Source organism: Athene noctua, chromosome 16 (assembly GCF_965140245.1).
Source record: "Athene noctua chromosome 16, bAthNoc1.hap1.1, whole genome shotgun sequence".
Lineage (NCBI taxonomy): Eukaryota > Metazoa > Chordata > Aves > Strigiformes > Strigidae > Athene > Athene noctua.
The window spans coordinates 6045060-6070775 of NC_134052.1; the positions used below are offsets into that span (position 1 = coordinate 6045060).

General features: G+C 48.9%; 1 protein-coding gene across 2 annotated transcripts; it reads left to right on the plus strand.

The window, feature by feature from the left end:
* Positions 1–51: 51 nt before the first annotated feature.
* Positions 52–23958, plus strand: SDC4 (syndecan 4). Of its 2 annotated transcripts, none has more exons than XM_074920285.1 (5): positions 52–155; positions 20194–20335; positions 21289–21341; positions 21583–21766; positions 23021–23958. In XM_074920285.1, exons 2-5 carry the CDS (start codon positions 20212–20214, stop codon positions 23170–23172), a joined length of 513 nt encoding a protein of 170 aa, XP_074776386.1. In that variant the 5' UTR covers positions 52–155; positions 20194–20211; the 3' UTR covers positions 23173–23958. The 2 variants fall into 2 exon arrangements, with proteins under 2 accessions (XP_074776386.1, XP_074776385.1); XM_074920284.1 differs by lacking the exon at positions 52–155 and adding an exon at positions 6175–6312.
* The last annotated feature ends 1758 nt before the right edge of the window (positions 23959–25716 follow it).

Consider the following 25716-nt stretch of genomic DNA (forward strand, 5'->3'; position numbering starts at 1 on the left):
GGAGGACGCGGCGCTGCCTCCCGGGACCGCGGCGCTGACCCCTGACCCCGACCCCCGCCCTCTGACCCCGGCCGCGACATGGGGGGCCCGGGCCCCGCGGCCGGGGGTCACCAAGGCGGGGGGTGCCGCTGCCTTCCGCCCCCGCTGCACGGCAGGTAAGCGCCCGGGGACCTGAGCCCGCCGGTTCGCGGGGCCGGGGGTGGTGCCTGGCCAGCCGTGCCGGGAGCGCTCTGGCCGTGGTATTGCCCTTCAGCACCTGGAGCGCAGACCGGGCGGCCCGCGGCGGGGAAGCGGCCTTCCCGGGAGGCCGCAGCATCTGTTTGATTTGTTATACGGGAGAAGTTTGTCGGCAGCGGGTTTTGGCTCTGCGTTGTCTGCCCGGCGACCAGCACCCGGCTCTTTCTCATGCTGGTGTGCTCTGGGCTTTCCCCCTCTGCACGGTGCCCATCTGGGTTTGTTTCAGTGCATTCAATAATTTGGCTGAGCGGCCCTTGCTAAAAAGACACAGATACCGAACATGCAAGAAATGATTGTCATGGGATATTGCCTTTCATCGCTAGGCCAACTCCCGTAGGTGCCAAGACTGTTGGTAGCTGCTGCCCAGCTGTCCTCATTTTAGCTTTAGGCCATAGGGCACCGAGATGTTGTTTTGAGCCCTAGTGTGCCCTGGCAGCACCTTTCCATTACAGGGCTGGTTATGTGTAGGGCTTGGCTTCTTTTGAGAGGTTTCTTCTAATATGTGGTTGTTTCTTTTTATGCCTCATGAAGTGGTGAGGTGCCAGATCCCTCATGCTCAGGCGTACCTCTTCTGTGATCTGCTCTTGGCTGTTGGAGCTCATTTAGTGGCTTCAATAAGTTGTCCTGCTTGCATGGCTTCAGGGAATTGTCACTATCTGAATACTAAAATCCCCAAGGCCACGTAGGATGACACAGCATTTTGGAGATAAGTTCTCTGCTGGAAGAAGGAGAGGAGGCACCCCCGGGCTGCCCTGGTGGACGGGGGAGTTGCGACAGAGCTCTCGTCACGTAGAAAAGAGAGGAGGAGGACAAAAGGGGACCTCAGCTTTTATGGGAGGTGGTAGACTCATGTCGGTCATGGGTGTGGAATATTCTGGCTATGGGAACTCAGACATTCTCTGACATTCTCTGACTCAGACATTCTCTGACATTCTCTCATGATGTTTTTTCCATGTCCCCATATGGGAAGTTCCCTATGTTGCATGTTTTCCCTTCCTCGTTCTGTGGATGTCAGTGTGCTGAGGCAGGTTTGACACATTCTCCTCCCTGTTCCTGGGCCTGCTGCTCCTAGAAAGGATTGTGGGCCACTGCTGCTAAGTTCTGACTTGGGTCTTTGGAGAATTTACCTTTGCAGAATCTTACCAGCCTTAGTGCATAAATGAACATGGGAAAATCCCAGCCCTGTCAGGGCTGTCTGCTGCCAGCACATTGCTGAGCATAAATTGCGAGACTCAACACTTCCTCTCTTAACTCTTGGTAGAAATCGGTTTCCTTTCCTGAAATCTACTGTACTTAGCTCTCAGAGACATGCAAGCCCCAGCTTAGATATTAATTTTCACTTCCCTCTTTCCTGTTCAAGCTTTGTAGGACTGACTTTCCTCTGCCAGCAAAAATTTTGGTTCTTTAGTCAAGGCTGACTAAAACTCCAAGCTAGTGTAAGGTCGGACTGTCGGTATAATTGCTGGGTGTCTTTCCAAAGCCAAAGTCATCAGCAACAATATTTCTGATTTATTCAATAGTCCTTGGGATCACAAGATATGAGCTGGTGTTTTGGGAGGTGCCGACTTGAATTCCTTCTGAATTTGAGACTCCTCCCTGCTTGGTTGCTGCCCCATAATTGAAGGCATCAGCATGGCACCAGTTGTGTCAGATGTGTGAGCTGAGGCTCTGTCTGGCCTTGGGCAGGCAGCATAGCAGGATGGACACAGTGAAGTGCTGTGGCACAAAGACATCAGCTGCAGTCCGGTTTGTGAATTAATTTCCTGGCTGACTTTGCAACAGCATGTTGCATGGTCATGTCTGTTCGTCTGTGCTCCTGAATTCTACTCTCCCTCCTCTCCAGGCTGCTCTAGCTTTGGGGACTGTGTCCTTCTCCTGAAAGAGAGGGTTTTCTCCCCACAGGGAGCCTCGCCCCACACTCCTGCTTTGTGGGAAGGATTTAAAGTAGACCTGGAAAGCAAATGTTATTGGAGAATTAAGCAACATTCTCAATTTTCCTTTTCTTCCTCTACTTCAAACGAAAAGCAGAGACAGCTGTGAAGGAAAGATGTGTTAAAGGGGAAAGGGATGTTGAAACACAGAGATCAAGCTTTCTAGGGTGTCATAGTACATGTTGCTCGCCTGACTTCTGGTTAGAATGTCCTTTTTTAACCGACTGACTGTTCTGTGCGTGACACCTGCATGTCGTGAAGAGCAGCAGGTGGAAGAAAAACTGGCAATATGCCCAGGACATAGAAGATGCCCTAAGAATGTGCCCAGATCACATGCAACTGTTGTGGTCTCCGCTTTATCAGGTGTATGGAAAAAGAATGCCCTGTGTATCCAGGGGTTCTTTCCATAAGAAATATCTGTATAGGATGGTATTGTTTTTCCTCTTCAGGAATCATTGCCTAAAACATGAAGCTGTTTATTTAAGTGATCCATATTTTACGATCTGGTGTACAGAGGGCAGTGCTATTTGAACTGATCTTTGTTGGGGTCTGTTTGCCTCTTGCAAGTAGGCAAGTAGGGTTTGTGCTAAGGTGGCCTTTGCTAAAGGGACAGAAAGGCCAAGATTATACTTTTCCAGAATAACCTGGCATTAAGTAGTTCAAAATGTGGGATGAGAGTTTTCAGTTGCTCCTCTTCCCTTACCCTCTCAGTGTGCAGGTCTTTTTTTCCAAAGAGCTCCATGTAACAAACAGACTTTGGGAACTGAGATTTTTTAAAACTCTACTTAAGTTTTTTTGTGCTTGAGAATCCTGCTCTAAATTAATTTTAAAATCTACCTGTAGGAACTGTGCTGAGCTTGGCGGATAATCTCTTTTTCTGGTCACGGCAGTAGCATTTACGATCTAGAATTGTCTAAAGGGCTCTGTGTGTGGCCTTCTCAAGATTATCTAGACATTTCTTGATGTGTCATGTAAAAATGTGATTCCCTTCACCCTCCAAGTGCATTGTATTTGGACACTCCCACTTCCAGCATGTTTGTGTTGTGTATTGGGAACTGGCAGGTGTTTATTTTTATTTTCAGTGCAAGAGTTAGGTAACTGTTCACTGTTGAACACTGGGTTAGGAACAATGGTGGCCAGCTCATATCATTTCTCTGCCAACTGCAGTTTTTAAATGGAGAAGGGAACTGACACACCTTGACTGTGAGAATTCATCACCCAGAACAAACGTGTGGCTCAACACATATTTTTCTTCTGCTTCTCTCACTTGTAGTGAGGTTTCAGGAAGTACATTTCAATTGTGCTTTTTTTTCTCTCTGGGCCCATTTGTCCTATCGTTCTCAGTGAGTGTCATATACCCACAACTTTTCTGTATCATTCCAGAGAGAGAAGAATGTCATCATTTTGAGAGGAGATACTTGAAGTGCAAAAGGAAGCAGGCTATTCTGTGTCATGGGTAACAGAACCATATTACAAGTTTGTGGCTTCATTTCCTTTCACATGAATTCTCTTGCAATATAGTTGCTTTGTTCTCAAGGTTGGAAAATACATTAGGGCTGAGTTTAATTATCTCTTCTCTTTCCAGAAGCCCAAGAGTTTTATCAGTTTGCTTGAAGGACTGTGTGTGCAGGTGTGACTGATGGACAATGTGTGTGGTCCCTGGGCTAGGTAGGCAGACTGGCTCCTCTCCATTCTATCAAAGCAGAACTTCCCCAGGAAGGAAAATGGTGACTTTTTGGTGGAGGGGGAAGGGTGTTGAGGGGTATGACAACCAGGAGGAGTATGGTGTGTTGTGCTTGTTGCAAGAGGAAGTTAGCAAGCAGGTTAGCGGTGTTTGTAGCCGCATTACAGACAGCTGGCTTTGCAAGCATCCTTGTGGTGGCTGTTTTGCCTGGAAGGAAGGTGTAGAGGGGTCGTGGCCACACGCACACTAATATAGATGCCATTTAGATGGTTAGAGAGGACTGGAGTGCTTCTGGCCACCTTGTGCCACTGAGGCTGTCTCCTGGCTGGCAGATGTTGTCATGGTACGGACCAGTCTTTGCAAATTCAACCCAGCCCCTGTGCTCTTGTTCCTCTCCATCTTCTGGTGCCTGCCTCTGCTGGATGTCCAGAGCTGGAGACTCACTGGAGCTGGGCTCGCTGGCTGCACCAGGAGTGACTTTCATCAGCTCCTCTGTATGATGAAGCGAGGATAATGAGGAAGGGTAGTAACCCATCCCACAGTGCAGATCCCTCCTTCACATCCTTGGATACTTGAGGTGAACTAGAGGATTAGTGATACATCACTGTCCTGAGCACAGAGGGTCATGTGCTACAGGAAACTCCACCACTGGTTCCTACCCTTACCTGGACATATGCTGTCTTCAGATCTTCATTTTTTTTAAACTCTGAGCAGCGCTCCTTGTTACTTCATATGATGCCAGCGGTCATGTGTGCAGGCACAGTCCTAAAAACATTGAGGAGACCTCTTGACCTCAGCTCGCACCCTCTGTACCTATTTATTCCCAAAGGAATGGGCAGTTGGGAAGGCTGCTTCACCTTAGGGATCTTTGGTTTGAGGGTTAGCATGCTAAAGGTGGGACAGGGGGAAGGCCACAAGTTCTCTTGGGGTAACTTTGTAGTGCTGGAGTGGGCTGAGAACCAGATCTGGCAGAGTTTGTATCCGTACCTGGCAGATGGGATCCCAGCACACGTGCTTTGTAGTCTGTGCATTGCTTCCCTGTTAAAAAAATATTTTATTCTCTACAAACTAGAGCCCAAGTGCAAACTGATGTGACTGTGACATGAATGAAGGACTGACACAGAGGGCATACTGGTATGGTAGTTCAGGTGCACCTCAGGTTGTTAAGGGGCTGAAATGAGAGCTTTCAAGGAAATTCTCATGGTCAGGCAAAATTGTTAATGAAGGAACCAAAATTGAAATAGTTAAACTGTGCCTTCGGGTTTTTTCCCTTCTTTATCTGTGTGGGTTTTTTGCACTTGCCACTTACAGAGAAAACAGACGGAGCAGTTTCGCTTTCCACCTTCAACAAGAACTGTGATGCAACACCCTGCCTGATAACCACAGTGATGACATGCTGCGAGTCGCAGAGCCCTTCTCGGTTTTCTGTAAATGTCAGACTGTCACTTGTGGAATGCTGCAAAAGCGGATGCTGTGTGCCCGCTTCCCGCCCACTTTCCCTTTCTCTTCTCCCTCCCTTTCCCCCCCTTTTCCCTTTCCCCCCCTTTTCCCTTTCCCCCCCTTTTCCCTTTCCCCCCCTTTTCCCTTACCTTCCCCCTTTTCCCTTACCTTCCCCCTTTTCCCTTTCCCCCCCTTTTCCCTTTCCCCCCCTTTTCCCTTACCTTCCCCCTTTTCCCTTACCTTCCCCCTTTTCCCTTACCTTCCCCCTTTTCCCTTACCTTCCCCCTTTTCCCTTACCTTCCCCCTTTTCCCTTTCCCCCCCCCTTTTCCCTTTCCCCCCCCCTTTTCCCTTTCCCCCCCCCTTTTCCCTTTCCCCCCCCCTTTTCCCTTTCCCCCCCCCTTTTCCCTTTCCCCCCCCCTTTTCCCTTTCCCCCCCCCTTTTCCCTTTCCCCCCCCCTTTTCCCTTTCCCCCCCCCTTTTCCCTTTCCCCCCCCCTTTTCCCTTTCCCCCCCCCTTTTCCCTTACCTTCCCCCTTTTCCCTTACCTTCCCCCTTTTCCCTTACCTTCCCCCTTTTCCCCCTTCTTTCCCCCCCCCTTCTTTTCCCCCCCTTTCTCCCCCTCCCCAGCAGTGGGTGCCCCCTGCCCCGCCGGCTCTCAGAGGGCACATCCCCACCACCGCAGGCCCCGCACAGCCCCAGCCGGGCCCGGGCTTCGCAGCGGGGCTGAACCGCTTCGGGAATGGGCCCGGAGCTGCCCGTGCCGGTGCGGGGCAGCCCCCGGCGCCCCGCCGCCGTGCCGGGCCTGCGGGGCGGGCCGCGGGCATTCCCGGGGGCGGGCGGCACCGGCGCTCCGCCCCCGCGGGGCTGCGCCGTCCCTATAAGCGCGGCGGCGGCGGGAGGCGCCCCCAGCCCGTTCAGCCGTACCGCGTCCCGCCGAGCCATGCCGCTGCCCCGCGTCCCGCCGGCGCTCCGCGCCGCCCTGCTGCTCGGTCTCCTCCTGCGAGCCGCCGCCGCCGAGTCGGTGAGTCCCGCCGCGCCCTGCGGGAGCGGAGCGGAGGGTGTCCCCCCACCGGCGCGCCCCGAGGGGGACGGACGCTCCCGGTGCCGGGGGGTGGGTGACCCGGCTGCTCCCCGCCGGGCCGCGGGTCTCGGCCGCTCGCCGGTAGCCTGAGAGCCAGTGCTGCCCCCGGATCTGCCCCCGGCCATTGCCCCTCTCCGGGGAAGGGGGGGCAAAACGGGTTAATGGCAACGGGGCCGTTCCCCCTCTTCCCTCCGGTTCCCTTGCGCCTTCCTGGCTGTGGCGCTGCCTCCTTGATGCCAAGGCAGCGGTGTCCTGGCCCGGCCGTGCCCGCGTAGACCTGTCGCCCCGTCCCTGCCTGCCCGGCGGCTAGTGCCGCCGCTCGCCTGTCCCTGCCAGCCCCATGCCCTGGTGAGGGGGGGGGGGGTGTGTGTCTTGCTTCTTTTCTTGATTCTTCTTCCTCGTCTTGATCTTCTGTAATCAGGGCTGGGGAAATCAGAGCGGTACAGGAGTACGTGATAGAAATGGCCTGCTCTCCATTACAGCTTTGATCTCTAACTGCTGGCCCTGGACTGAAGTAATTTAACCTCAATTTTATTGTGAACGTGTGATGGGTCCGATACGTGCAGCGCTGGCTTCCCACTCTTACCTGAGTTTGGTTGTGTCGCTGTCTTTCTGTGTGTATCAAACCTTCCTCACTGCCACATGGGAGTGAAAAGTGATGCATTGCCACGGAGGGTTTAAGAGCCTCTTAAAATATATGGTGAGGTGAAACGGTTTGGATGCTTCAGGCAGGGCACATGTGGGATCTTCATGGTGAAGCAGAGATTTTGGGCTTCTGCCTTCCCTGCTGTTTTGTTTGGTTTTGTGTGTGTGTACCCAGTTTTCCGATAGTGCAGTCATGGCAGATTCCTCTGCTAGTCTGAAAGCAGCTGAAATTAAGGTAACTGCAAGAGATCAGGGGTTCTCAAAACTAGGTTTAATTGTCCATGCTTGGCTCTGGACTGAAGGCTGGGTGGGCAGATCGGAACTGATAATGCTCTGCTGCTCAGTTGCTCTATAATAGGGACACGGAGTTGGGGGGTTGCTGGTTGTAGAGTAGGAAACTCCCACAGAGAGCATCTGTAGCAATTGTCAGCTACTCTCTGCTAAAACCAGCCCAAATCCACTTTACTCTAATCTGGTGTCTTTATCCCTGCTACTAAGCATGTGAATTGCTCGTTTGAGAGCTGGCCAAAACTAGTAGGGCAAACCTTTGGGGCAGACAGCATCTGGAAGTTGCATTGACCATGTTTGGTATGAAATGCGACTTGGTGACCCTGGGGAACTGAGTGGTCTGCAAGCATTGGATTTCTGCAAAGACAACAAATTTTGCACGGATGTATTCTGTAAATCCTTATATAGAACTTGGATGGAGTATTTGTCTGTATCTTTTAAGCTACCTAAGATGGAGTGTGTGCTTGAGAAGTAACACTGGCCTGCTATAAAGCCTTATCCAAACAAATTGTTTGGGTTACAGGCTGCTGGGGAGGAGATGAGGATGACACACTGTTTGGGAAAGTTCCTATATTATTTTTTTGGTAATAGCACTGCCAAAACGTGCAGGGCTGCACAGCATGTGGCTCTTGGTTTTTCTGTGCAGGCAGGGTGAAGACAGGTAGCTGTTTCTTAACAAGACGGGGATTGTATTTCTTGTGCTTATGTAAGAACATGGGTTTTGAGAGTGATTTGGTGCTTGAATATTTCCCCAAGCCTGTACAAACAAAAATGCCTTGGCTCCTTTCCCCTTGTGTGGATCTCTGGTGTAGATGGGATTTCTCTGTGTGAAGCAATCTTGGATGTGTAAGAGGGTGGGGAATTTTACTGCAGTGCCGAAGTGTGACGTTGGTGCTTAGGCTGTGGGTGGGTTGTGTTACAGCAGCTTTGTGCCAGAGCATCGTCTGGTTTCCGGGGCGGGGGGGCTGGAGCTGAAGCCTGAAGTCTCCCCGTGGTCCCTGGCCCTCTCTGGTTGGGCACTTTAGAATGCCAAGGTGGAGTGGGCAGGGTGCTCCCCTCTGCTTGTGCTGTGCAAGGGTGGAGTTCTGCAGAAGCTGCTTTAGGGGCCTGCAGCTGGGGCTGGGCAGAAAACCACCAGTGCAGCCAAGACACTGGGATCGGTGGAGTTGACAAAGGACTTGATGTCTGCCTTGCTTGGGCAGAGTAGCATTGTTGGGCTCTCCTTGTGCTTTTAGCATCTAAAAGTGCCCCTGGCAGCACAGGAGGGAAGCAAGGGGCGCTCCCCTGCCGCAGAGGGGTCTGCCTGCTGCAGGTTTGGGCTGCTCCGATGTTTGAGCTGCAAGAGGGCTCCGAGAGCCCTGATCAGCAGGGCCCTAGTAGTGCTAATGGGCTGCAAGCTTGTTGCAGCTGTCCTACTTTTCTGCCTTGAAGTATGCAGAAAAAGTCTCCTTGCAGCACCACACCGTTTGTGCGTCCCTAGCAGTGTAGAGAAGCAGAAATCCAACCCAGAAGCTGCTGGCTCGGGGAGAGGGGGGAGGCTTCGTGCTGTTTGTGAGCTCTGTTTGCTGGTTTAAAGCAATCATGCTTGGAGGCCTCCTGATTGGCAAAGCTGGTGTCTTGTTGATGATAGCTGTGTTTGGAAAGTAGTGCAGCATTATTAATGTTAAAACCGGTTTGGCTTGTCCTGCTGCCATTGATCCCCGAGGCCTGTTCTTTCTGCTCTTTGCCCAGTTTCTCATCTGTCCCTCCCAATCAAATCAAGACATTGCTATCTGCACGTTTTATTTTACCTTCTGACTTGGCAAACTCACAGGGCAGCTGAACATGTAGAGCAAATCCTTGCTTTGCTGCAGACTCCCTAAAACACAGAGCAGCAAAATTACAGTATCTAAGACGATTTCCCTTAGTCCTGAAGGGAAGGAGCCCCTGACTTCTGGTAGCCAAACCTAGAGCTGGTTGTTGGGATGAAGTGCCTGCAACGTGTAAGAAATAGCCTCTATAGCACCTTGTACCTTGTTGAACCCCATGCACAAATCCTGGGGTGGGAGTTCAGGGGTGCACAGTCCCACTGTAGCCCAGCACCTTGTCCGTACTGGACGTGGAGGTACTGGGAGCAGTCACCCCCCCAGTGCTTGGGGCACAGCCAGGGAAACAGCGCTGCTGCCCAGTTCTCATCTGTCCTTCTTATGCTGGAGAGCACTTTCTTGTGGTTCAGTTTTCCAAACAGCTTATGCAAGAGGCAGATTGGGGCTGAACTTGGTATTTTTCAGACTCAGGATACACAGAGACTCATTCACTCTAGGAAGTTCAGGCTGTTAGCCAAGGCGATTGCTCTCTTTCCTGCCCCTTCAGTTGTCGCCCAAAGCCTTGGCACTTGGAGGTCCAGCAAAGGCTTGTATCCAGTCCAACAACAGTGAAAATGTTTCCTTATGCTCTTCCCCTCTTCCCCTCCCCTCCAAGCCTCCATTAATGGCTTTACTATTGCCTTGAGCTGTTTGAATGGTTGGGGTGGGGAGGCCATTTGCTGCTCTTAAAATGCCGTAAGTGGAGCCTAATGTGACCTGGCTATGATTTTCTTGTGGTGGCTTACTGTTTTCTGATAAGCTTGTGTCCCACTTCCACCACAAGCTGGAAGCTGCTAATTTGACTTTGAGTGATGATGGAGACGGGGCATTCTGGCTGGCTGCTCGTCATGCAGACTTCAGCACAACTCTTGAAGCTACTTTTCCCTCCCTTCTGACTCCTGGTGTTGGTAAATGCTCTGTTGAAAACGTGCTGGCTGCCTGAATCCACTTTGGCTGTAAGTTAAGACTAGGTTGTGTTGCATTTTGTGCATGTGAAGTTGTTCTCCCTTAGATGGACAGGTCGATGGAGTTTGTCTTTAAGACTAACGTGGTTTTTTTTTTAAAAAAAAAATCACTAATTGTAACCATACCAAGAAGGGAGGCATGATAACTGTGGTTCTGTGGTCTGCAATGTAAATGACTTAAGTTGACATGTAAGATTACTCGATTAAGTTATTGTGGCTTGCTGATCCAGCAGAAATCCCCAGCTATCACTTCGGCTAGACAAAACAGAGCGTCCATCCTTCAAAACGCTTCCTTGCTCTTGAGTTAACATTTATCCTCTTCAGCCTGCTCTTAGATCTTTGCAGCTGCATTCTTCCTCTCCATTCAGTACAGCTTGTTCCTTTTATGCCCTGTAACAACAGTAGGGCTGTGCTGCTTTTGCTGCCTCAAACTAGACGATAATGCAGTTGAAGCACTACAAAACCAGTGGGGACAAACCCTGCGCACGCCTGACCTCCAGGCTGCTGTCATGGAGCATGTGTGGCTGTTTGTTTGAGACGCGGTGGAATGCAAATGCTTTAGATTAAGGATTCAAATGACTTGCACTAGAATGAAGCTCTTGTGATGAAACTGGGCTTGGTGGCTGTGAATAGTCAGGGCAGCTTAGTTACAGAGTTTAACTTGTAATAACCTACTGCACCGAGGGTCTATAAAAGATCCTACAAAAGCCCCTACGTTAATGAACTATTAGGGCTGCACTCCTATGTTAGTTCACACTTCTGTTTTTTTGTCTTTAAGCACGTACCTGAAGTTGTCCAGTAAATGTTGCTGCCTCTGACCAGCTCTGCTGTGTATCTGTCAGCCCTGACTCGCAGCAGCCATGCTCTGACTCAGGGTTTCTGGCACTTGCCTGGCCTCACAGCTCTGCTGTCACTCTCTGAGTAACGGCCCTGGCCCCTTACCCAAAGCAGTGACTTGGACTTCCGAGGCACTGCAGCACAGAGGGGATCTCTTCTTACGGGGTTAGAAAAGGGGTGACAAGCAAAACTAGTGCTGCTTGGCAGAGGCACTTTCGCTGCTGCCTCTCTTCTAATCTACTTTGGGTTATGCCTATGGTGGGCAAAAAAGCTATTAGGCTCTGACATATGGCTGCTGCCAGTAGCTGAGTTGGTGTTGGCAAAAGTAGATCAGAAAATGGCCTTGACTTGAGCAGCCACTAGCTTGCTCTGGCAGCTCTGTGGTTGCTGTGTTTTCAGACAGATACAGTTGGAAATGAGAGTTATATGAGGGAGAGAGGAAAGCAGCAGTATTGTCTGAAATGACTGAGGGCATTCAAAGCAAGCTAAAGGAGTGGAAAGTCTCAAAAGACGGGGTTAAATACTTAATTTTGAATTTGGAGAAAATGTCAGCGTAGGAGGAGAAAACACGCAAGATATAGCTGTGTCCCTCTCAATTTCTAAAGGTTGGCTGACTTAAAATACACTTGTAGAAGTCTTATTTTTGCTGGAAGTATACACTCTTATCAATTTTATCCTTAAATCCTTTGAGGCTGAGACTGCTTATAAAATGCCAAGTTGTTAGACAAATTATTGGGATAGCTTAAAAATCAAAGCAGTTAATTAAAATCTCAGAAAGACACTTCTTGGGTGGGAAGGAGACTGGGAGACCTGTAGCACTGTTACCCAAGCAGCTAGTGTGATGTCAAGCAAAAATAAGGTTTCTTCTTGCTTAAACAAATTGTGTTCTGTGAGGGAAAGCAAAGCCTGCCGTGGGAAGGATTTCTCTCTTCCGATGTTGCTCTCAGGGGAAAAGGTGTCTCCAGCACAGTCCAACTAAAACTGTGCTGCTGTCTGCTGTAAAACTTGAATAGAAAGTGATGTGGCCTTGCCCCATTTACATTGCTGTGAGGCTATCCCTGCCTTCTGCCCTTGAACTGCCATTACAGTCAAACTACAGCAATAAAAAGAAATTTTAATGTTCATTAATGACTGTGAAAATGCCAGCCTTGGACTTGCAACTGAAATGGCTTGCATGGTACAGTAGCCAGAAGTCTCAGTGCATAAGGTGAGGCGTTTGAGAAGAGCATGGCTGAGAGGAGGGTGCCTGGTGTGATGGGGTGCTGCTGTGCTGGCCTGGAGAGGACTCGGACTTGTAGGTGGAGGGACGGATCCTGGCCAGTGTGGTGCTGGGAGGGTGGCAGAAGCTTCTTTTGTGGGCTAGTGTCCCCCCTTAAAAACAGAGAAACTTCTACTCTTCCCCAATTGGAAATACAGTCCTTACTGATGTTAGGAGCTTTTGCTTGGAAGACTTTGTTCCCCAGCAAGATAAATATTTATTACAAATCCACAGCATGCAGCAGAGCAGACTCTGAAGCCACGATCTTGCAGGAGACTGTTTATGTGAGGGCTGTTCTTAGCGCTACTTCTGAATTTCCCAAGGCTGAGTACGAGGACCTGGTCCTGCGCATTGGTTACTAAACGACTGGCTGAGTGCAGGCTCTGCAGAGCCAAGGAAGGAGTGACCAAACCAGTATCTGGGTCCCCCTGCTCCTGGCTGTGACAGTGTGGGTGCAGAGATGTGGTCAGAGATGGGGCAAAAACTGCTGCCAGCTGTTCACTCCCTGCTTGGAGAGGGGAGGAAGCCTGGATGGGAGTCTGGAGCTCTTCGAGAGAGGAAAATGCTCCTGGGAATGACAGGTTTCCTAAAGTACAGCTGCATTATCCCAAATAGCACATGCTGGGTCTGCTGCTTTCTGGGCTCAAGCCAAGGCAACCTCTGCACAAGTTGGGAATGTCTCTTACTAAAAACCAAAACCAACGCCCCCAACATGCACTGAAAGCCCAGCCTCTGCTGCTGTAGTGAATTGGGAAAATCCCTGCTGTTGAAATGTTTGTTTGTATAAATGCTTACACGGGTATGGCCTGATAGCAGAGTGGTACAGCTATGTTGTCTTGAGAGCTTTTGTGCTGATAACTTCCTCTTCTACAATTTTTTGCTGGTAGCTTTGCCAACAGAGAAAAACTTTAAATAGCATAACTGTGCTGGCAGAGCTCTACTGCCTGGGCTAAACCTAAATCTTTGGGCTACTACTGCTGATTAGATTAAAGTGGATTGTGGGAAGGGAAGCATTTGTAGGGCGCAGTGTTGGGAATCTTGACTGTACAAACAAACTGAGATTAGCTGCATGGTGAGCCAGCTAGGAAAGGCACCCTTTGAAGTTGGGTGTCTGCCTGGCTTAATTTTGCTAACACTCTGGCATGAGGGAGCATAAAGATCCAAAAAATGCACGTCACATGTTTTTTGCTGGAAATTCTGTTTGTGTGCGTGTCCAGGGAAATACTGGGGTGTAGCTGTATTCTAGGAGAGGGCAGTGAGGGCAGGCCTCTCCCCGGCATGATGGGGAAATATGATATGTGAAATATCCCAAGCCTGAAGTATTAGCACGAGAAATGAACCTTGATGGAAAAGCTGCTTTGCTGGGGCCTTTATATCTTTTTTTTTTTAATTCCCCAGACAAGGATGCAATAGGAGCCTTCTGAGATAGAGTAGGGCAACTCAGTGAGTCATGAGCCTGAAAAAGTGAATTTTTTTGAACCTTGAATAAATTTCTTCAACTTCTGAACTGAGCCCTGGGCAGTGAAGTGTATAAAATGCCTATGATCAGGTTTGTAAATACCATAAAAAATACAGTCTTTTTATGAACTAGGTGTGTATGTATCACTGCCCGTGTCCGGGAGAACCTTTCAGGGGTGTGAAATACCTCTATCGCAGTTGTTTTCCTCTGGAGTCACATGAGAGCTCCTGCTTTTCCCTCCTGCAGTTTTCCTCTGAACCTTATCTTTATTTGCTTCAGGGCAAGTGATTGACACACAGCCATCTGCAGCTGCCTGCTGAGTTTTATCTCTAGCTGGAGGGGGGAAGCAGTCCTCTCCTTCCCGCTCATCTCCGTAGGTCTCTGGAGCTGGGCACTGAGTATTTAGAGCAGCTATTTTGCCACCGTTGCAGTAAACAGATCCCAGCATGTGCCTGTCTGGCAAAGGACTCGATCTTGATGGCTTTGCTCTTGGTTGATAATCAGGCAAGAGCAGTCAAACAAGAATTCATTCCTTTGTAATCTTTCTGTCCTCCTCCTGCTTGCTTCTAAGGCATAGCCTGAAAGGCACACGCATACGGTGTGGTCTGAAGAGAGCAGGCTGTGTGTAAGCAAACGCATGCAAGTTAAAAGGTAACCGAGGTTTGACTTTGTAAGTGTAGGGAAGCCTATTTTGAGCAAGCAGAGCCTGGGAGGATTCATCCCTGCTGTAGAAGAGGCACCGGTGATAGCGGGTTGCTCTCCAGAGCCCAGGATTAGTTTGTTACTGGGATTACGCCTCCGCTGCTGCATGAGCCCCCAGGAGAGCTGCTTGCGGTGACACAGTTTAAAGAATCACGCAGGAAGTGGGGGCAAGTGGGGGGTGACTCAGGCCGAGGCTGTGTTAGTGCTGGGTGTGCATTGCTGCACCTCTGCCCCCACGTCGCATGTGAGCTGCTGAGTGTGAGCACACGGGACTGGTTATGTGGCTGCAGGGAGACAGATGCCTGGTTGGACAGGGACTGGGGATGCTTCTCTTAAGTCACCTTGAATGAGTGACACTTTTACTAGCCGAAGAGTTCATCAGGCTATGTGTTGCTCTTGCTCTATCTTACTAAGCAAGACCCTGTTCCTTGCTTGTATTACTGAGCACAGTTTAAAAAAAAAAAAATCCCCCCCCCTTGGTAAGAGGCACAAAGAGATAGCATGCAATAAGTGGTCTGGGGTACTGAAGATGCAGCCTATCCCCTGCTGCTAGCCAGGAGCTGCTTGCCAGCCCTGGTCTGTACTTTTGTCTCTGATTTCCCCCTTAGTCCTCAGAGGTGTTACAGGTTTACCTTTGTGGCTCACTGTGATGGGAGTGCACTTGTATGGTGGCTGTCAGAGGAGATGGGCAAAGCTGGCTTTGCCCAAAGCCATTGTGCCTGTGGTCCTGCTCTAGGACTGCTTGAAAAGTGTTGAGCAAAGGCACAGTAGAGTTTAACCATGTCTGGAAGCCTTGGGGTGAGCCTGTCATTCAACTGAGTAGACATATGTGATGGGAGCAGCTTAACTTCTGTCCCTTGGCACAGAGGACAGTGCGGGCCATGTGTGCTGCGAATTATGTGGGACAGACTGACCAGGAATGAGAGGTAAAATGGTACCCTCCAAGTGTGGGCACAAGGAGTTAGCACAAGTGGATTTTTTTTTTTTTTTTCTGTACTGTGGATGATGTGTTGAAGGAGTTAGGTGTGACATAGATTGAAATACTGATATTTGCTTTGCTCTCAGGACAAAAGTGAATTTTTTTTTCTTCCCTACACAGAGCTGGAGCATGGAGAGAGGGGAAGCAAGTAAAGGGTATTTAGGAGGGAAATATAGACCTTTCCCTTAATAGTCTGGTAGGGTCTGCCTCTGCTGGAAGCTCATGTCATTTCCAATAACTTTCTTCTGATGCTTATTAAGATGGGAAGATAGAGCTGGGCTGTCTTTGCCTATTACCTTGCTGCATGCCTCCCTCCTTTGGAGGTCAGCTCCACTTGGCTGACTTGCACTGATCTGAGCCGGCCCGTTTCCAGCGCTGCGTGGCTCCTCTGCTTTCCTGATTTTGGGGGGCTGGCATGCTTCGAGGGGGTGAGGCAAGCTCCTAACCCCTGCTCCTTTGCATGCTCTGTGTGAGCTTTAAAGCCTTCCTGATTTGTGTGCTTGTGCAAGAGATTGGTGGAAGTGAACTGTATGGAAATTCCCTGTCTTGGGCTTGGTGGTTTACAGAGTTTTGCATCCTTGCAGTGGAAAGGGCCCCTTGGATCTCGTGCTCTTTGGTTCATGATGCAGGACAGTGCGAGGGCCAGGCTGGTGGTTTTGCAAGGATGATCTCTTAATAAGCAGGCTGTGAGGCCAGGAGCCCGTTCTTGTTATGATGATCTAGATGTTCATTGTATCTGTTCATGCCGCCTACAAAGAGTTAATATGTCTGCACCTCTTCCCTCTCTTCTGCCACCTCCCAGGCTGGCCCAGCTCCATGTGCTTTTGTCTAGGAAAGATTGACTTTCACCTTGTTCCTGTTTACTCCTAGATTTGTGTACACAGTGCTGGGGAGGGAGACATAGGGACAGGAACGAGTGTTGGGTCTCCATGCCAAAGTTATAAACTTGATAAAGAGCTCCCTGTGCTTTGGATACCCAAGTCTCTGCAGGTCTGACTCCCTCCACAGCTTGTTGGCTGTGACTCTTCAAAGAAGCTTTTGATGAACTCCTGTGTGTTTGAGCAGGGACAAGGGACAGCCATAAAAGCCAGTTCCATGTCTGGAAAACTTTGTCTCTGCCCCAAAACACCATTTGGGGTTTTTTTGAAAGGGTTTGCAAAGGCTGTGGTGAGGATGTGTGGGCTGGGGCAGGCAACCTGCCTGGGTTTGTTATTTCCCAGAACTAGCCAGCAGCTGGGGAAATACACGCATTGGACAGAAACTTTGCTTGGTGCCTCAAATAACTGTTCTTGCTTTGAGAAGGGGCTAGTGGTGTGCTGGACCTGTAAGTGAAGGCCCTAGAAGCACGAAATGGAGTGGAGTGGGTGGGCCAGGGATGGAGCACAGCAGGGCTGCAAGCCCCTGCCTGGGGTGCGATTCCTGTGTCTGAACTGAGCAAACAGTGTCTGGCTTCATCCAGCAGTGCAGCCTGTCTTAGGCTTAAACACGAGACCTCTGTGCCCGGCTTTTCCAGGAATGACGCTCATAGTTCACGTGCCTGACGTGCTGGTTGTCTGGCAGGGAATAAACTTTTTTTTTTTTTGACACTGGCAGTCAGGAAAAGCTTCTGCTCCCCAGCTCTTTGGTTAATCTCCCTTGGTGCTTACTGGGGATAAAGCTGCTTAACATGAGGAAGAAACCCTGGAACTAGACCCCTGCAGAAGAGGTTGATTTCCATACAGACCTCTCCTAGAGAGGAGCATATTAATAGCAGGGCTCGACTTCAGCTGCCAAGGCGAGGTGGGGCTGTGTAGCCGCCCAGTCCAACTCTCCCAGCAAGTCCCTGGCCTGGCTCCAGTGCTGGGATAACAGGTGGTGGAAAGCAGACTCCGAGCAGTGCTAGTGCCCTTCTCCAGTTGGCAGTTACAGAAGGTGTTAAGCTGAATGTGGCCAGAGACGATTTGGCAAGGGCTGCCCATTGTCCTGCAGCAGCCTCCTGGCTTTTTCCTCTTGGCTGCAGCCTGCCAGCTGAGAGGAAACACAGGCATCTTCCGAGGTGCCTCTTCACCTGGCAGTAGAGCTGTAGGGAGGACTGAATCCTCTTGGAAAGGGATGCATTCTTTAGGCAGTACTCCAGGGAGCTCTTTATGTGGCACTTAGGAAGCCTAAAGCCCTTGCTTTTAATTCTGTGAAAGTGCCTGTGTGCCCTCTTAAAGGTGTGTATGTGAGGAATGTGCCTGCTCCAGACCTGCCCTGTGAGCAGTCCAGTGTTAACTCTTCCCAGGCTGCCCATGCCCCAGCTCCCAGTAGGAGCTTGCTCCCTGGGAGAACATGTCTTGAAACCTGGAGGGCAAGTATAGAGATGGCCTGCAGCCCTCTAACTTCCCTGGCAGATGAATCTGTAAAATGAGGCTTGCTGTCCCCAAGAAAAGTTTTCCCGTATGGTTCTGAGAAGCTCTCGTGGCTTCCAGGAACTTCCCTGTCCTTGCCCAAGAGGATGATGCAGAGTGAGTTCAGGGAACGCTCCCATATAATCTTATTTACGCTTGTGAGTCAGTAATTTCCTTGTTATGTCCTCTGGCTTGTAAACACTGTCTGTCCTGATTTAAATAGGGTTTTCTGATAGCTAAACCTGGTGCGTTCCACAGTATGTACTAATCACTGTGGCTGGCTGCCACTGCTTTGCTCACGGCTGGGCTGATCTGATAAGGCCAGCCTGCTGTCCAGCCACTCGGCGGCTTAAACGCAGGTTTTCTTGAGCTGCCCTCATTAGGACATTAGCTGGCCATGATTCATAATGAAGTACGGCATGAGCTGGCACAGGGGTGTGGCTCGGCACAGGGCTCTTGCCAGCATTGATCTGCCCTGGCGCAGCAGCCGGGTTACGCGGATCTGCAGCGAATGTGCTCCCCAGCCCCGGTACCCTAGCTCAGGCAGAATTGGGCTCTTCCTGCCCTGTGATGAAATGGCCAGAAGCTGTTCTGGGAACAGCTACTGCATGCTGGCAGCAGTTTCCATTGCAGGTCTGGCTTTGGTGGAGTTTCACATATCTTGAAATGAATTTGCCTTGGAGCGAGTGATCCATATCGTTAGGAATGCCTGGTTCCAGGCCGGGAGGGGATTTCATCCCAGCTGGCCTTCCTCCCCAACCCCCTTCCCATCACCTACTGCCAGGCTTGGGCAGAGTGGAGACACAGGGTCTAGCAGGAGAGCTGGCCTCAGCACTTCATGCTAGGCTGTTCGTTTGGTTATCCTCCAGCAGAGTTGCCAGGGAAACCAAAGATGCCTCAATAAGCTAATGAAAAGCACATCTAGTAGCCACTGTTCCTTATGCAAAATGAGAAACATCTTGTCATGACCACAAGGCCTTGTTTGTGGCAAAACCAGTATGCTAATGGGTGGGGAAATCTGGTCTGGAAGCAGGGCTGTGGGCAGAGGAAGCTGACACATGGCTTGTGGCTGATTGTTGGCCTTCACTTCTGAGATCAATAGCGGATGTAATTCATCAGCTGGTGTCACCACTGGGCTGTAGGATGGGCCTTGCCTGGGCGAGCAGAAAGGCTGATCCCAGCTGCCCAGGCTCTCGCTGCTGCCCTGATGAAGCAGCAAGTTCTGGGGCTCAGGTGGTACCACCCAGCTCTCACCAATCTCTGATCTTCACCCCCTGTGAGGGTGTAGCTTGTGGAAAACCTGTACGTCAAGAAGAGCCCTCAGATGTGCAAGACTGTGGAGTAAAGGGATGTTTTAAAAATGCTCTCCTGGGTAGATAAATCTTCAGAAAGACTTTCCAGAAAGACTGCTGTGGGGACAGCATGAAAAAAATGTTGACAGCTTAGCCCCTGGCTATGGGGCCCATCCATCTACATTGTGCTTCTGGCCATAGGGGAAGGGGTCAAATCCCCCACTATGTGATGACTTCATGGCTGTGGAAGCATCTGGAGCTGCTGGAATTTGTGGGCTGGTGTTGAGCAACCCAAGAGCTCATACCTGTGGTACCCTCACCGTGACTGGCCCCAGGGCTGTGGCATGAGGAGAAATAGTTCTGGAAAAATGGCATAACCTTGGTGAGGGCAGGAGGTTTGGGCTTGTGACTCCTTGAAGGTCCAAGTGCAAACGAGCTCTGGTGTGTAAATTGCCATTGTGGCCAAACAGCTTATTCTCGGGGAGGCTCTTCTGCCATTTTGCTAATGTGTCTATAAGTGCAGTCATCTGGCTATAGGAACCTGGACTTCATTTTACTGACTTGTTTGTGTACGTGTGTTTAAAGAGGTGAGGCAGGGGAAGCTCTTCCTTCAAGCAAGTCATTACCGATAGCAAGTGCTCTTGAACATCAAGCTATATTGCACTGCAGTTCAGCTGAACTGACATGCCAGTTTTTCACCCTTGGGTGATAAAATAGGTTTGTTCTCAATACAAGTGGCAACAAATTGCCTTGGCGTGAGGCGTTGGTGCTGTGCTAAAAACTGAGCTACAGGTGCTACGCTTTTTCTCTGGGAACAGCAAGTCCTTCCAAATCCCCCCTTATCACAGACTGAAGGTATTTCTTTTTCTGAATGCTTTTGCTACAAACCCCTGACTAAGATCCTGTGGTGTTATTTTTACCCTGTGGGTTCAAGTAAACCTGAATCTGTAGCCCTCAGGAAATTCCCCTCCCAGGCTGGCTCACTTCTGTTCTGAGAAATTCTAGGGGAATTCAGCTATTTCCAGGCTGATGAAGATAATGCTTTTGGTAGAGAGGAAGTTCAGCATTTAATATTCTTCTGATGGAAGCAATGTGCTGACCACAGGCTCTGAACTCCTGACCTTTTATGAAATGTTTTTGAGGAGTTGCCTGATACTTAATGCTTCTCCACCCCCATTTACAGGTGAGAGAAACTGAGACGATGGACGCCCGATGGCTTGACTACCCTGCCTCTGGAGACTTGCCAGATGATGAAGACATTGGTGAATTTAGGCCTCATGTTACTTCTGATGGGTTAGATATAGATGATGCATCTGGGTCTGGAGGTAAGTGGGGAGGGGGAGAAATGGATCTCCCTCGGTTGATGCTGTGAAATTTCTTCCAGCACCAGCCCAGGAGTGATGGGCTAAGTGCACAGCCAGAGCTCCAGGGGGAACTGCAGTGTCAGGTGTAGATGAGAAATTAGTGTGAATCGTAGTCACTCACAGATAAGAACAGTGAAAGTGGTTGTACTGTGATGTTGAATCACTTGGAAGGACAGATGGAGTCCAGCCAAGCTTGTCTTACTGCAAGTGAAAAGGCATTGCACTGGCTGGATCTCTTTCCTGTTGAACTCCAAAGAACTGAGAAACTTAAAAATAATAATTAAAAACGAAAAATCTGTTGCTGAGACAATGTTAAAAGGCTTAAAGTTAGTGTCTCAGCTAAGGCCAAACAAGGTAAAGGACTAACTTGGTGTTCTGTTGAACTCTTGTGACATGCAAAGCTCCCTGCCCAAACCAGTTTCTGTAGTTCCATGTCCCCTTTATGGGAACATTTGTTCTCTAAAAGGAAAGAACAAGTGCTGAAATCGGTGCCTGACATGTTTGGGCAGATCTGGTAACTAGAGGGTTGGTGAACTATCCTTTAGGGATGGGTGGTGAGAGCACTGCCCTCCGTTGGCATTAGTTTAGCAAGCTGTAGCAGACCCGCTCTGCGGGGCAGCTCCTGAGGATCTGTAAGCAGGGACTAGTGGATCCCACTGAAGACCCCTTCCATGTGAGGGGTGTTGGTTTTAAGATTACATCTCATGGGCTTGTGCAATCAAACCATGAAGTGGTGAAAATACTAGTAGATAAGAAGAAATTGTAGTCAGCACAAAACAAGAGTCCAGGTTTGACCGCAGTTGCTGGTATTGCGGGAAGTGTTTGAGTTCTGGAAAAATGACGTGTAGTAAGAGGAAAACTTAGTGTCCTCTTCTACTTTGATTTTTTTTTTTTTTTTTTCCCCCTTGCTGCAGACTACTCAGACTCTGAAGATGCCATGTATCTGACCACCATGGATACTCCTTTGGTAGGTATTGCCTCTGCATGTTTTAAGCAACATGTAGCTACTCTGGTCTGTCTGTGAAGCTTTCTGAATAGCCTTCCCCCTGCAAGACATGGCATCAAGAGGAATCTGCCTGCATGAGCAGGAACAGTGTACTCATAATGCACTAAGCAAACTTTCTTTTCCCTGCACACCCTCCTGCTTTCAATTGTAGGTAGGCTGGGTGCTACTTTACTGATGGGTGTGGTTTGTCTATATTCTGTAGATATCTGACAACTATATCCCTGGTGATACTGAGAGAAAGATAGAAGGTGAGAAGAAAAACACAGTGGTGGACAATGAAATCATTCCAGACAAAGCTGTACCTGTTGAAGAGAACCTGTCCAACAAGATCTCCATGGCAAGCACAGCCAACAGCAGCATCTTTGAAAGAACAGAAGTCCTTACAGGTAATACTCCACCTTGTCCTGATAAATCATTAATACTGTAAATAAAAATGACTTGTATTGTTTCCTGTTTCTCTGGGGAGCTGTTCCCTGCTGGCAATGAGAGAGAGATGCGTTACTTCTGTGACTGCCTGTAGCAGGGTCACTTCTGCCTTCTGGTCCTTAAACAGCAGAAGAGCCTACTGCTTGCCTTGCTGGGGTAGTAAACAGCTTGTTTTTGAGCCTGCCAGCTGACTGTTGGCTTGAGTGCCACACAAGTCATGTGGCAGCTGCTCTGCATCCAGATAGTACCTCAACAAGAGGCATATCTAGCCATAAATCGGTGACATCATAGGCTTTCATATCAAATGCAGGTGTTTCCCTTCTAACCTCTGCCTAAGTCCTGCCTTTTCTGAGGCTTGCCAGGAACCAGGAACCCCTCTAAGGGATCTGATCACTTAGTCAACTGTTGTGAATCTTAAGTACGTCTGTCTAGAGCAAACCCAAGTGACTGTCTTCCCCTCAACATGTGGGACAGGTCTGTCTCAAGGCATGCTTCATCAAGCACTTGGCCTGATGGTCTTGAGTACAAACCTTGGCACATCTGCTGATCTGCAGCTGTCCTCCTGGTCAGAGGAGTGACTTGGAAGAGTGAATTGCAAAGCCACCTAATGGAGAAGCTGATGCAATGAATAGGTGTCACAGTAAAGGATAAACTTCACTGAAGTCTTGTGGCCACCCTTGATGTGAGGAGAGAGGAAAATATTGGTGGTTTTCTGTGGGTTTGTGGTTTTTGGTTGTTGGGGTGTTTTTTGGGAGGGGGGGTGGGGGTGTGAGGTGGTGTTGCTGTTTAATTGAAAGACAGAGTCCCCAGAGTGTGCTCACACAAGTAGTTAACAAAACATTCACATAGGAGCTATACCATTTTCCTGGAGTTGATGCTGTTTGTGGGTTGTGGTGGGGCTTTTTTGGGTGGGTTTTTTGTTTTGTCTCCACAAAAGGAGGATGGTTTTTGTTAACTTTTTTTCTTGCACTAAACTGGAAGATTATCACAAACTGATTAACATGGAACATGTGATTATTCTGTGGTTGGGTTGAAAGCAGTTTCTGGCCTTTCCCAGTAACATGTGGTGTTGCTGCAAATGCCAGCATGTATAGTGACAGGCACTGACTCTGGAGGCAGTTCTGGGGCTGGTGCTCCAGGTTTTAAGATGCAGCTGATGGTTTGGAGTTGTCCAGGAGTTTAGCCTTACTCTGTGCTCTTCTTTTCCTTCCCAGCTCTCATTGCAGGAGGAGCAGTGGGGCTCCTGTTTGCCATCTTCCTGATCCTCCTCTTAGTCTATCGCATGAAGAAAAAGGATGAAGGCAGTTATGACCTTGGGAAGAAACCAATCTACAAGAAAGCCCCTACAAATGAGTTCTATGCTTAAAGTTCAGCAGCACCTTGTGCCCATCAAGGGACAAACAGACTGTATGGAAACACTGTGCCCTCAGATGAGATGTGCTGAACAAATGCTCTTTTTGGATTGAATTTCAAAGTGACTTCGAGAAAAAAACAAACTTCCTACGTGACCCTTCCCATCCTGCTCAGCTAACAAGGGCCCAATGAAATACAAAGAGTCTGAAAAAAAAAAAAACCCTCAGTGTATTTTCCTAAAGCTAGTGTAAAAAGAATAAAGATGCCAAATTCTCTGCTTGGTTTCGTAGAGGGTATATAAACAGAAAACAGACTGTACAGAAGCAAACACCATGTGTTTGCATCCAGTGTGCTGTGCTCAGATTGGCTGCTTCTATAGAAGATGGCTTTTTTATAAACCTTGCTGATAGATGTCTTGCACCAGGCTATTGATGTGTGAAGCATTTTTGTGGAGAATTATTTATGAATCTCTTACACTACAGATGATGTTGCCTTTTCAGGGACTAAAAGGTCCATAGAGGCTCAGAATCCCTGATTGCCATAAAGGGCCTATGGGAATGTCTTCCCCAGGAGATTTCTGTCTCTTCCTGTTGCCCTGGGCAAGGGTCATTAGTCCATGAAATCAGAACAGCCAGTTTTGTTTGGCTATGATGACACCCTTTCCTTGCCTTCAGTCTCTTTACCTTTTTTAACGATTGCTTGTAGGATCTTTTTATAACAAAATTTTAAAGAAAATAACCTAATGTTTATATAAAGTTTGTAGAAATTGTTTTGAAATAATAAAAAAAAATCTACTTTTTTTAATTTCCTCAGATTTATTTTTTCAATCCCTTTGTGTTTCCTTTGGCCAGGCATTTCTCTGGAGATGTTTGTTTTATATGATTCATATTCTGAACTGAAGCAGTTAGCTACAGTGTGTTACATGTTTCTTCTAGTTCTATAGCAGCTACTGTAGAGGGTAAAGATATTTATGGTTTTCCTGTAACTTTTTTAGGATTTGATTTTTTTTTCAAAAATAGAATTATTTATAGTTTCTGAAATGGCTGCTCTTCTCATTTGGTAACTTTTATCCTTTTTATGTAAAACACTAATATAATGAGTCTCTGTGAAAACTATTTAAGCTTTATTCTGTGAATTTTAATTAAAAATTCAAGGCAATAACTTCTAGGATTAATCTGTATGCAAAATTGGATTTATAATGTGATTGAAGTAGGGAAAAGAGGAGAGTATTTCTAGCCTATAATATATTCACTGTAATATATTATAATTGGTCCTATAGAGCTATATATTATATATTTTATGGAGAAGTATACAGTTAAGAGTGAAAGGGCTGGAGTTAGTTCTCCAGCAGCCTCACTGTGTGTAAGAGGCCTGGTCTCGTTTGTCCAGTGCCATGTGTGGAGAACCAGAGGGCTCGGGAGCGGGCAGGCAGCTGGGGGCAGCCAGAGCCCGGGGGTCTGTCGTCGTGCCCCGGGCTGTGTCTGGAAGCAGGCTGCGGTCATTGGGGTGCTGGGTTTGATGAATGAGCTGGAGCAGAGATCCCTGTCTGGGGTTGCTTTTTGAAGCAAGCACTGGAAGCTTGCAGTACAGAGAAAATAACTTTTAGTTTTAAGGGCTGGCCGTGCTGCAGTCCCCCGCGGTACGGTGCTGAGTACCTGCCTCTTGCAGAAGGCTGGCTTTGGTAGCTCCAAGTCTGCCACGGCGGCATCCCCCAGCTGGGAGCCCTGAGCTTACACAGATGGCTAGCTCTGACCCTCCTGCGGTGGGTCTGTCTTAATATACCATGTGCATAGCTCCTACCTCTACTGAGACTTAGACCGATTCCCCCAGCACTCCCAGAGCCAAGGGTAGGGTGCGTGTCCCATGCCTCTGTTTCAGGAAGGTTACAGAATACTTTGTGCAAGTCGTGTCCTCCTGCAGCTCTTGGAGTCTGATGTGGTTTAAGACAAAATCTGAGTGTGGGTCCTCAAACTGAGTAACTGGGTAGGCAGCACAAAGCTAGACGGTTCAAAGGCTGTTCAGAAATCTTGGCAGCTCTAAAAACCTCCTTACTGAGGCGTTGTTATAGGCTTGAGGAGATAGAAAAAAGTTCAGCCTCAGCCAGCCGCAGCTGCTTTCTGGGAGCCGGGCAGGCGAAGCGGGGAAGGAAGGAGAGCCTTGTATTGAGCCATCGCTGCGAGAAGGCTCTTCCCAAGGGTCCTCCTCCAGGTTGACTCACTCACTTTGTCCCAGTACAAGCGTGTTTGGGGAAACTGCAGGCGCTGGGAGGCTGTGAAAACTGCACAGAGTTTACTGTGAACTGGGAAGGAGAGGGAGGATTTCACTGCCTATGGACAGCACTACCAGGAAGGCAGGAGTGGTGTCTGCTTCTCGGGTTATTTAGATTCTCTTGTGTAATTGCTCTTGGGGATTTTCCACTGTTACTGATTTTTTTTTTTCTCCTCAAATAAACTGGTACTTTCTAAAATTGGCTTTTGGACTGTTTCTGATCTGAAATTACTTTTGAGAGCTTGGTAACAGGGAGCTCATGTTTGTGTAACTTCTTGGTTTACCGACA

Excerpts from the sequence above, each read along its gene's own strand:
- SDC4 (XM_074920284.1), top strand. The coding sequence starts at position 6,232 with ATGCCGCTGCCCCGCGTCCCGCCGGCGCTCCGCGCCGCCCTGCTGCTC. Across the intron at positions 6,313-20,193 it reads GAGCCGCCGCCGCCGAGTCG|GTGAGAGAAACTGAGACGAT; the intron begins GTGAGTCCCGCC and ends CCCCATTTACAG. Across the intron at positions 20,336-21,288 it reads TGATGCATCTGGGTCTGGAG|ACTACTCAGACTCTGAAGAT; the intron begins GTAAGTGGGGAG and ends CCCTTGCTGCAG.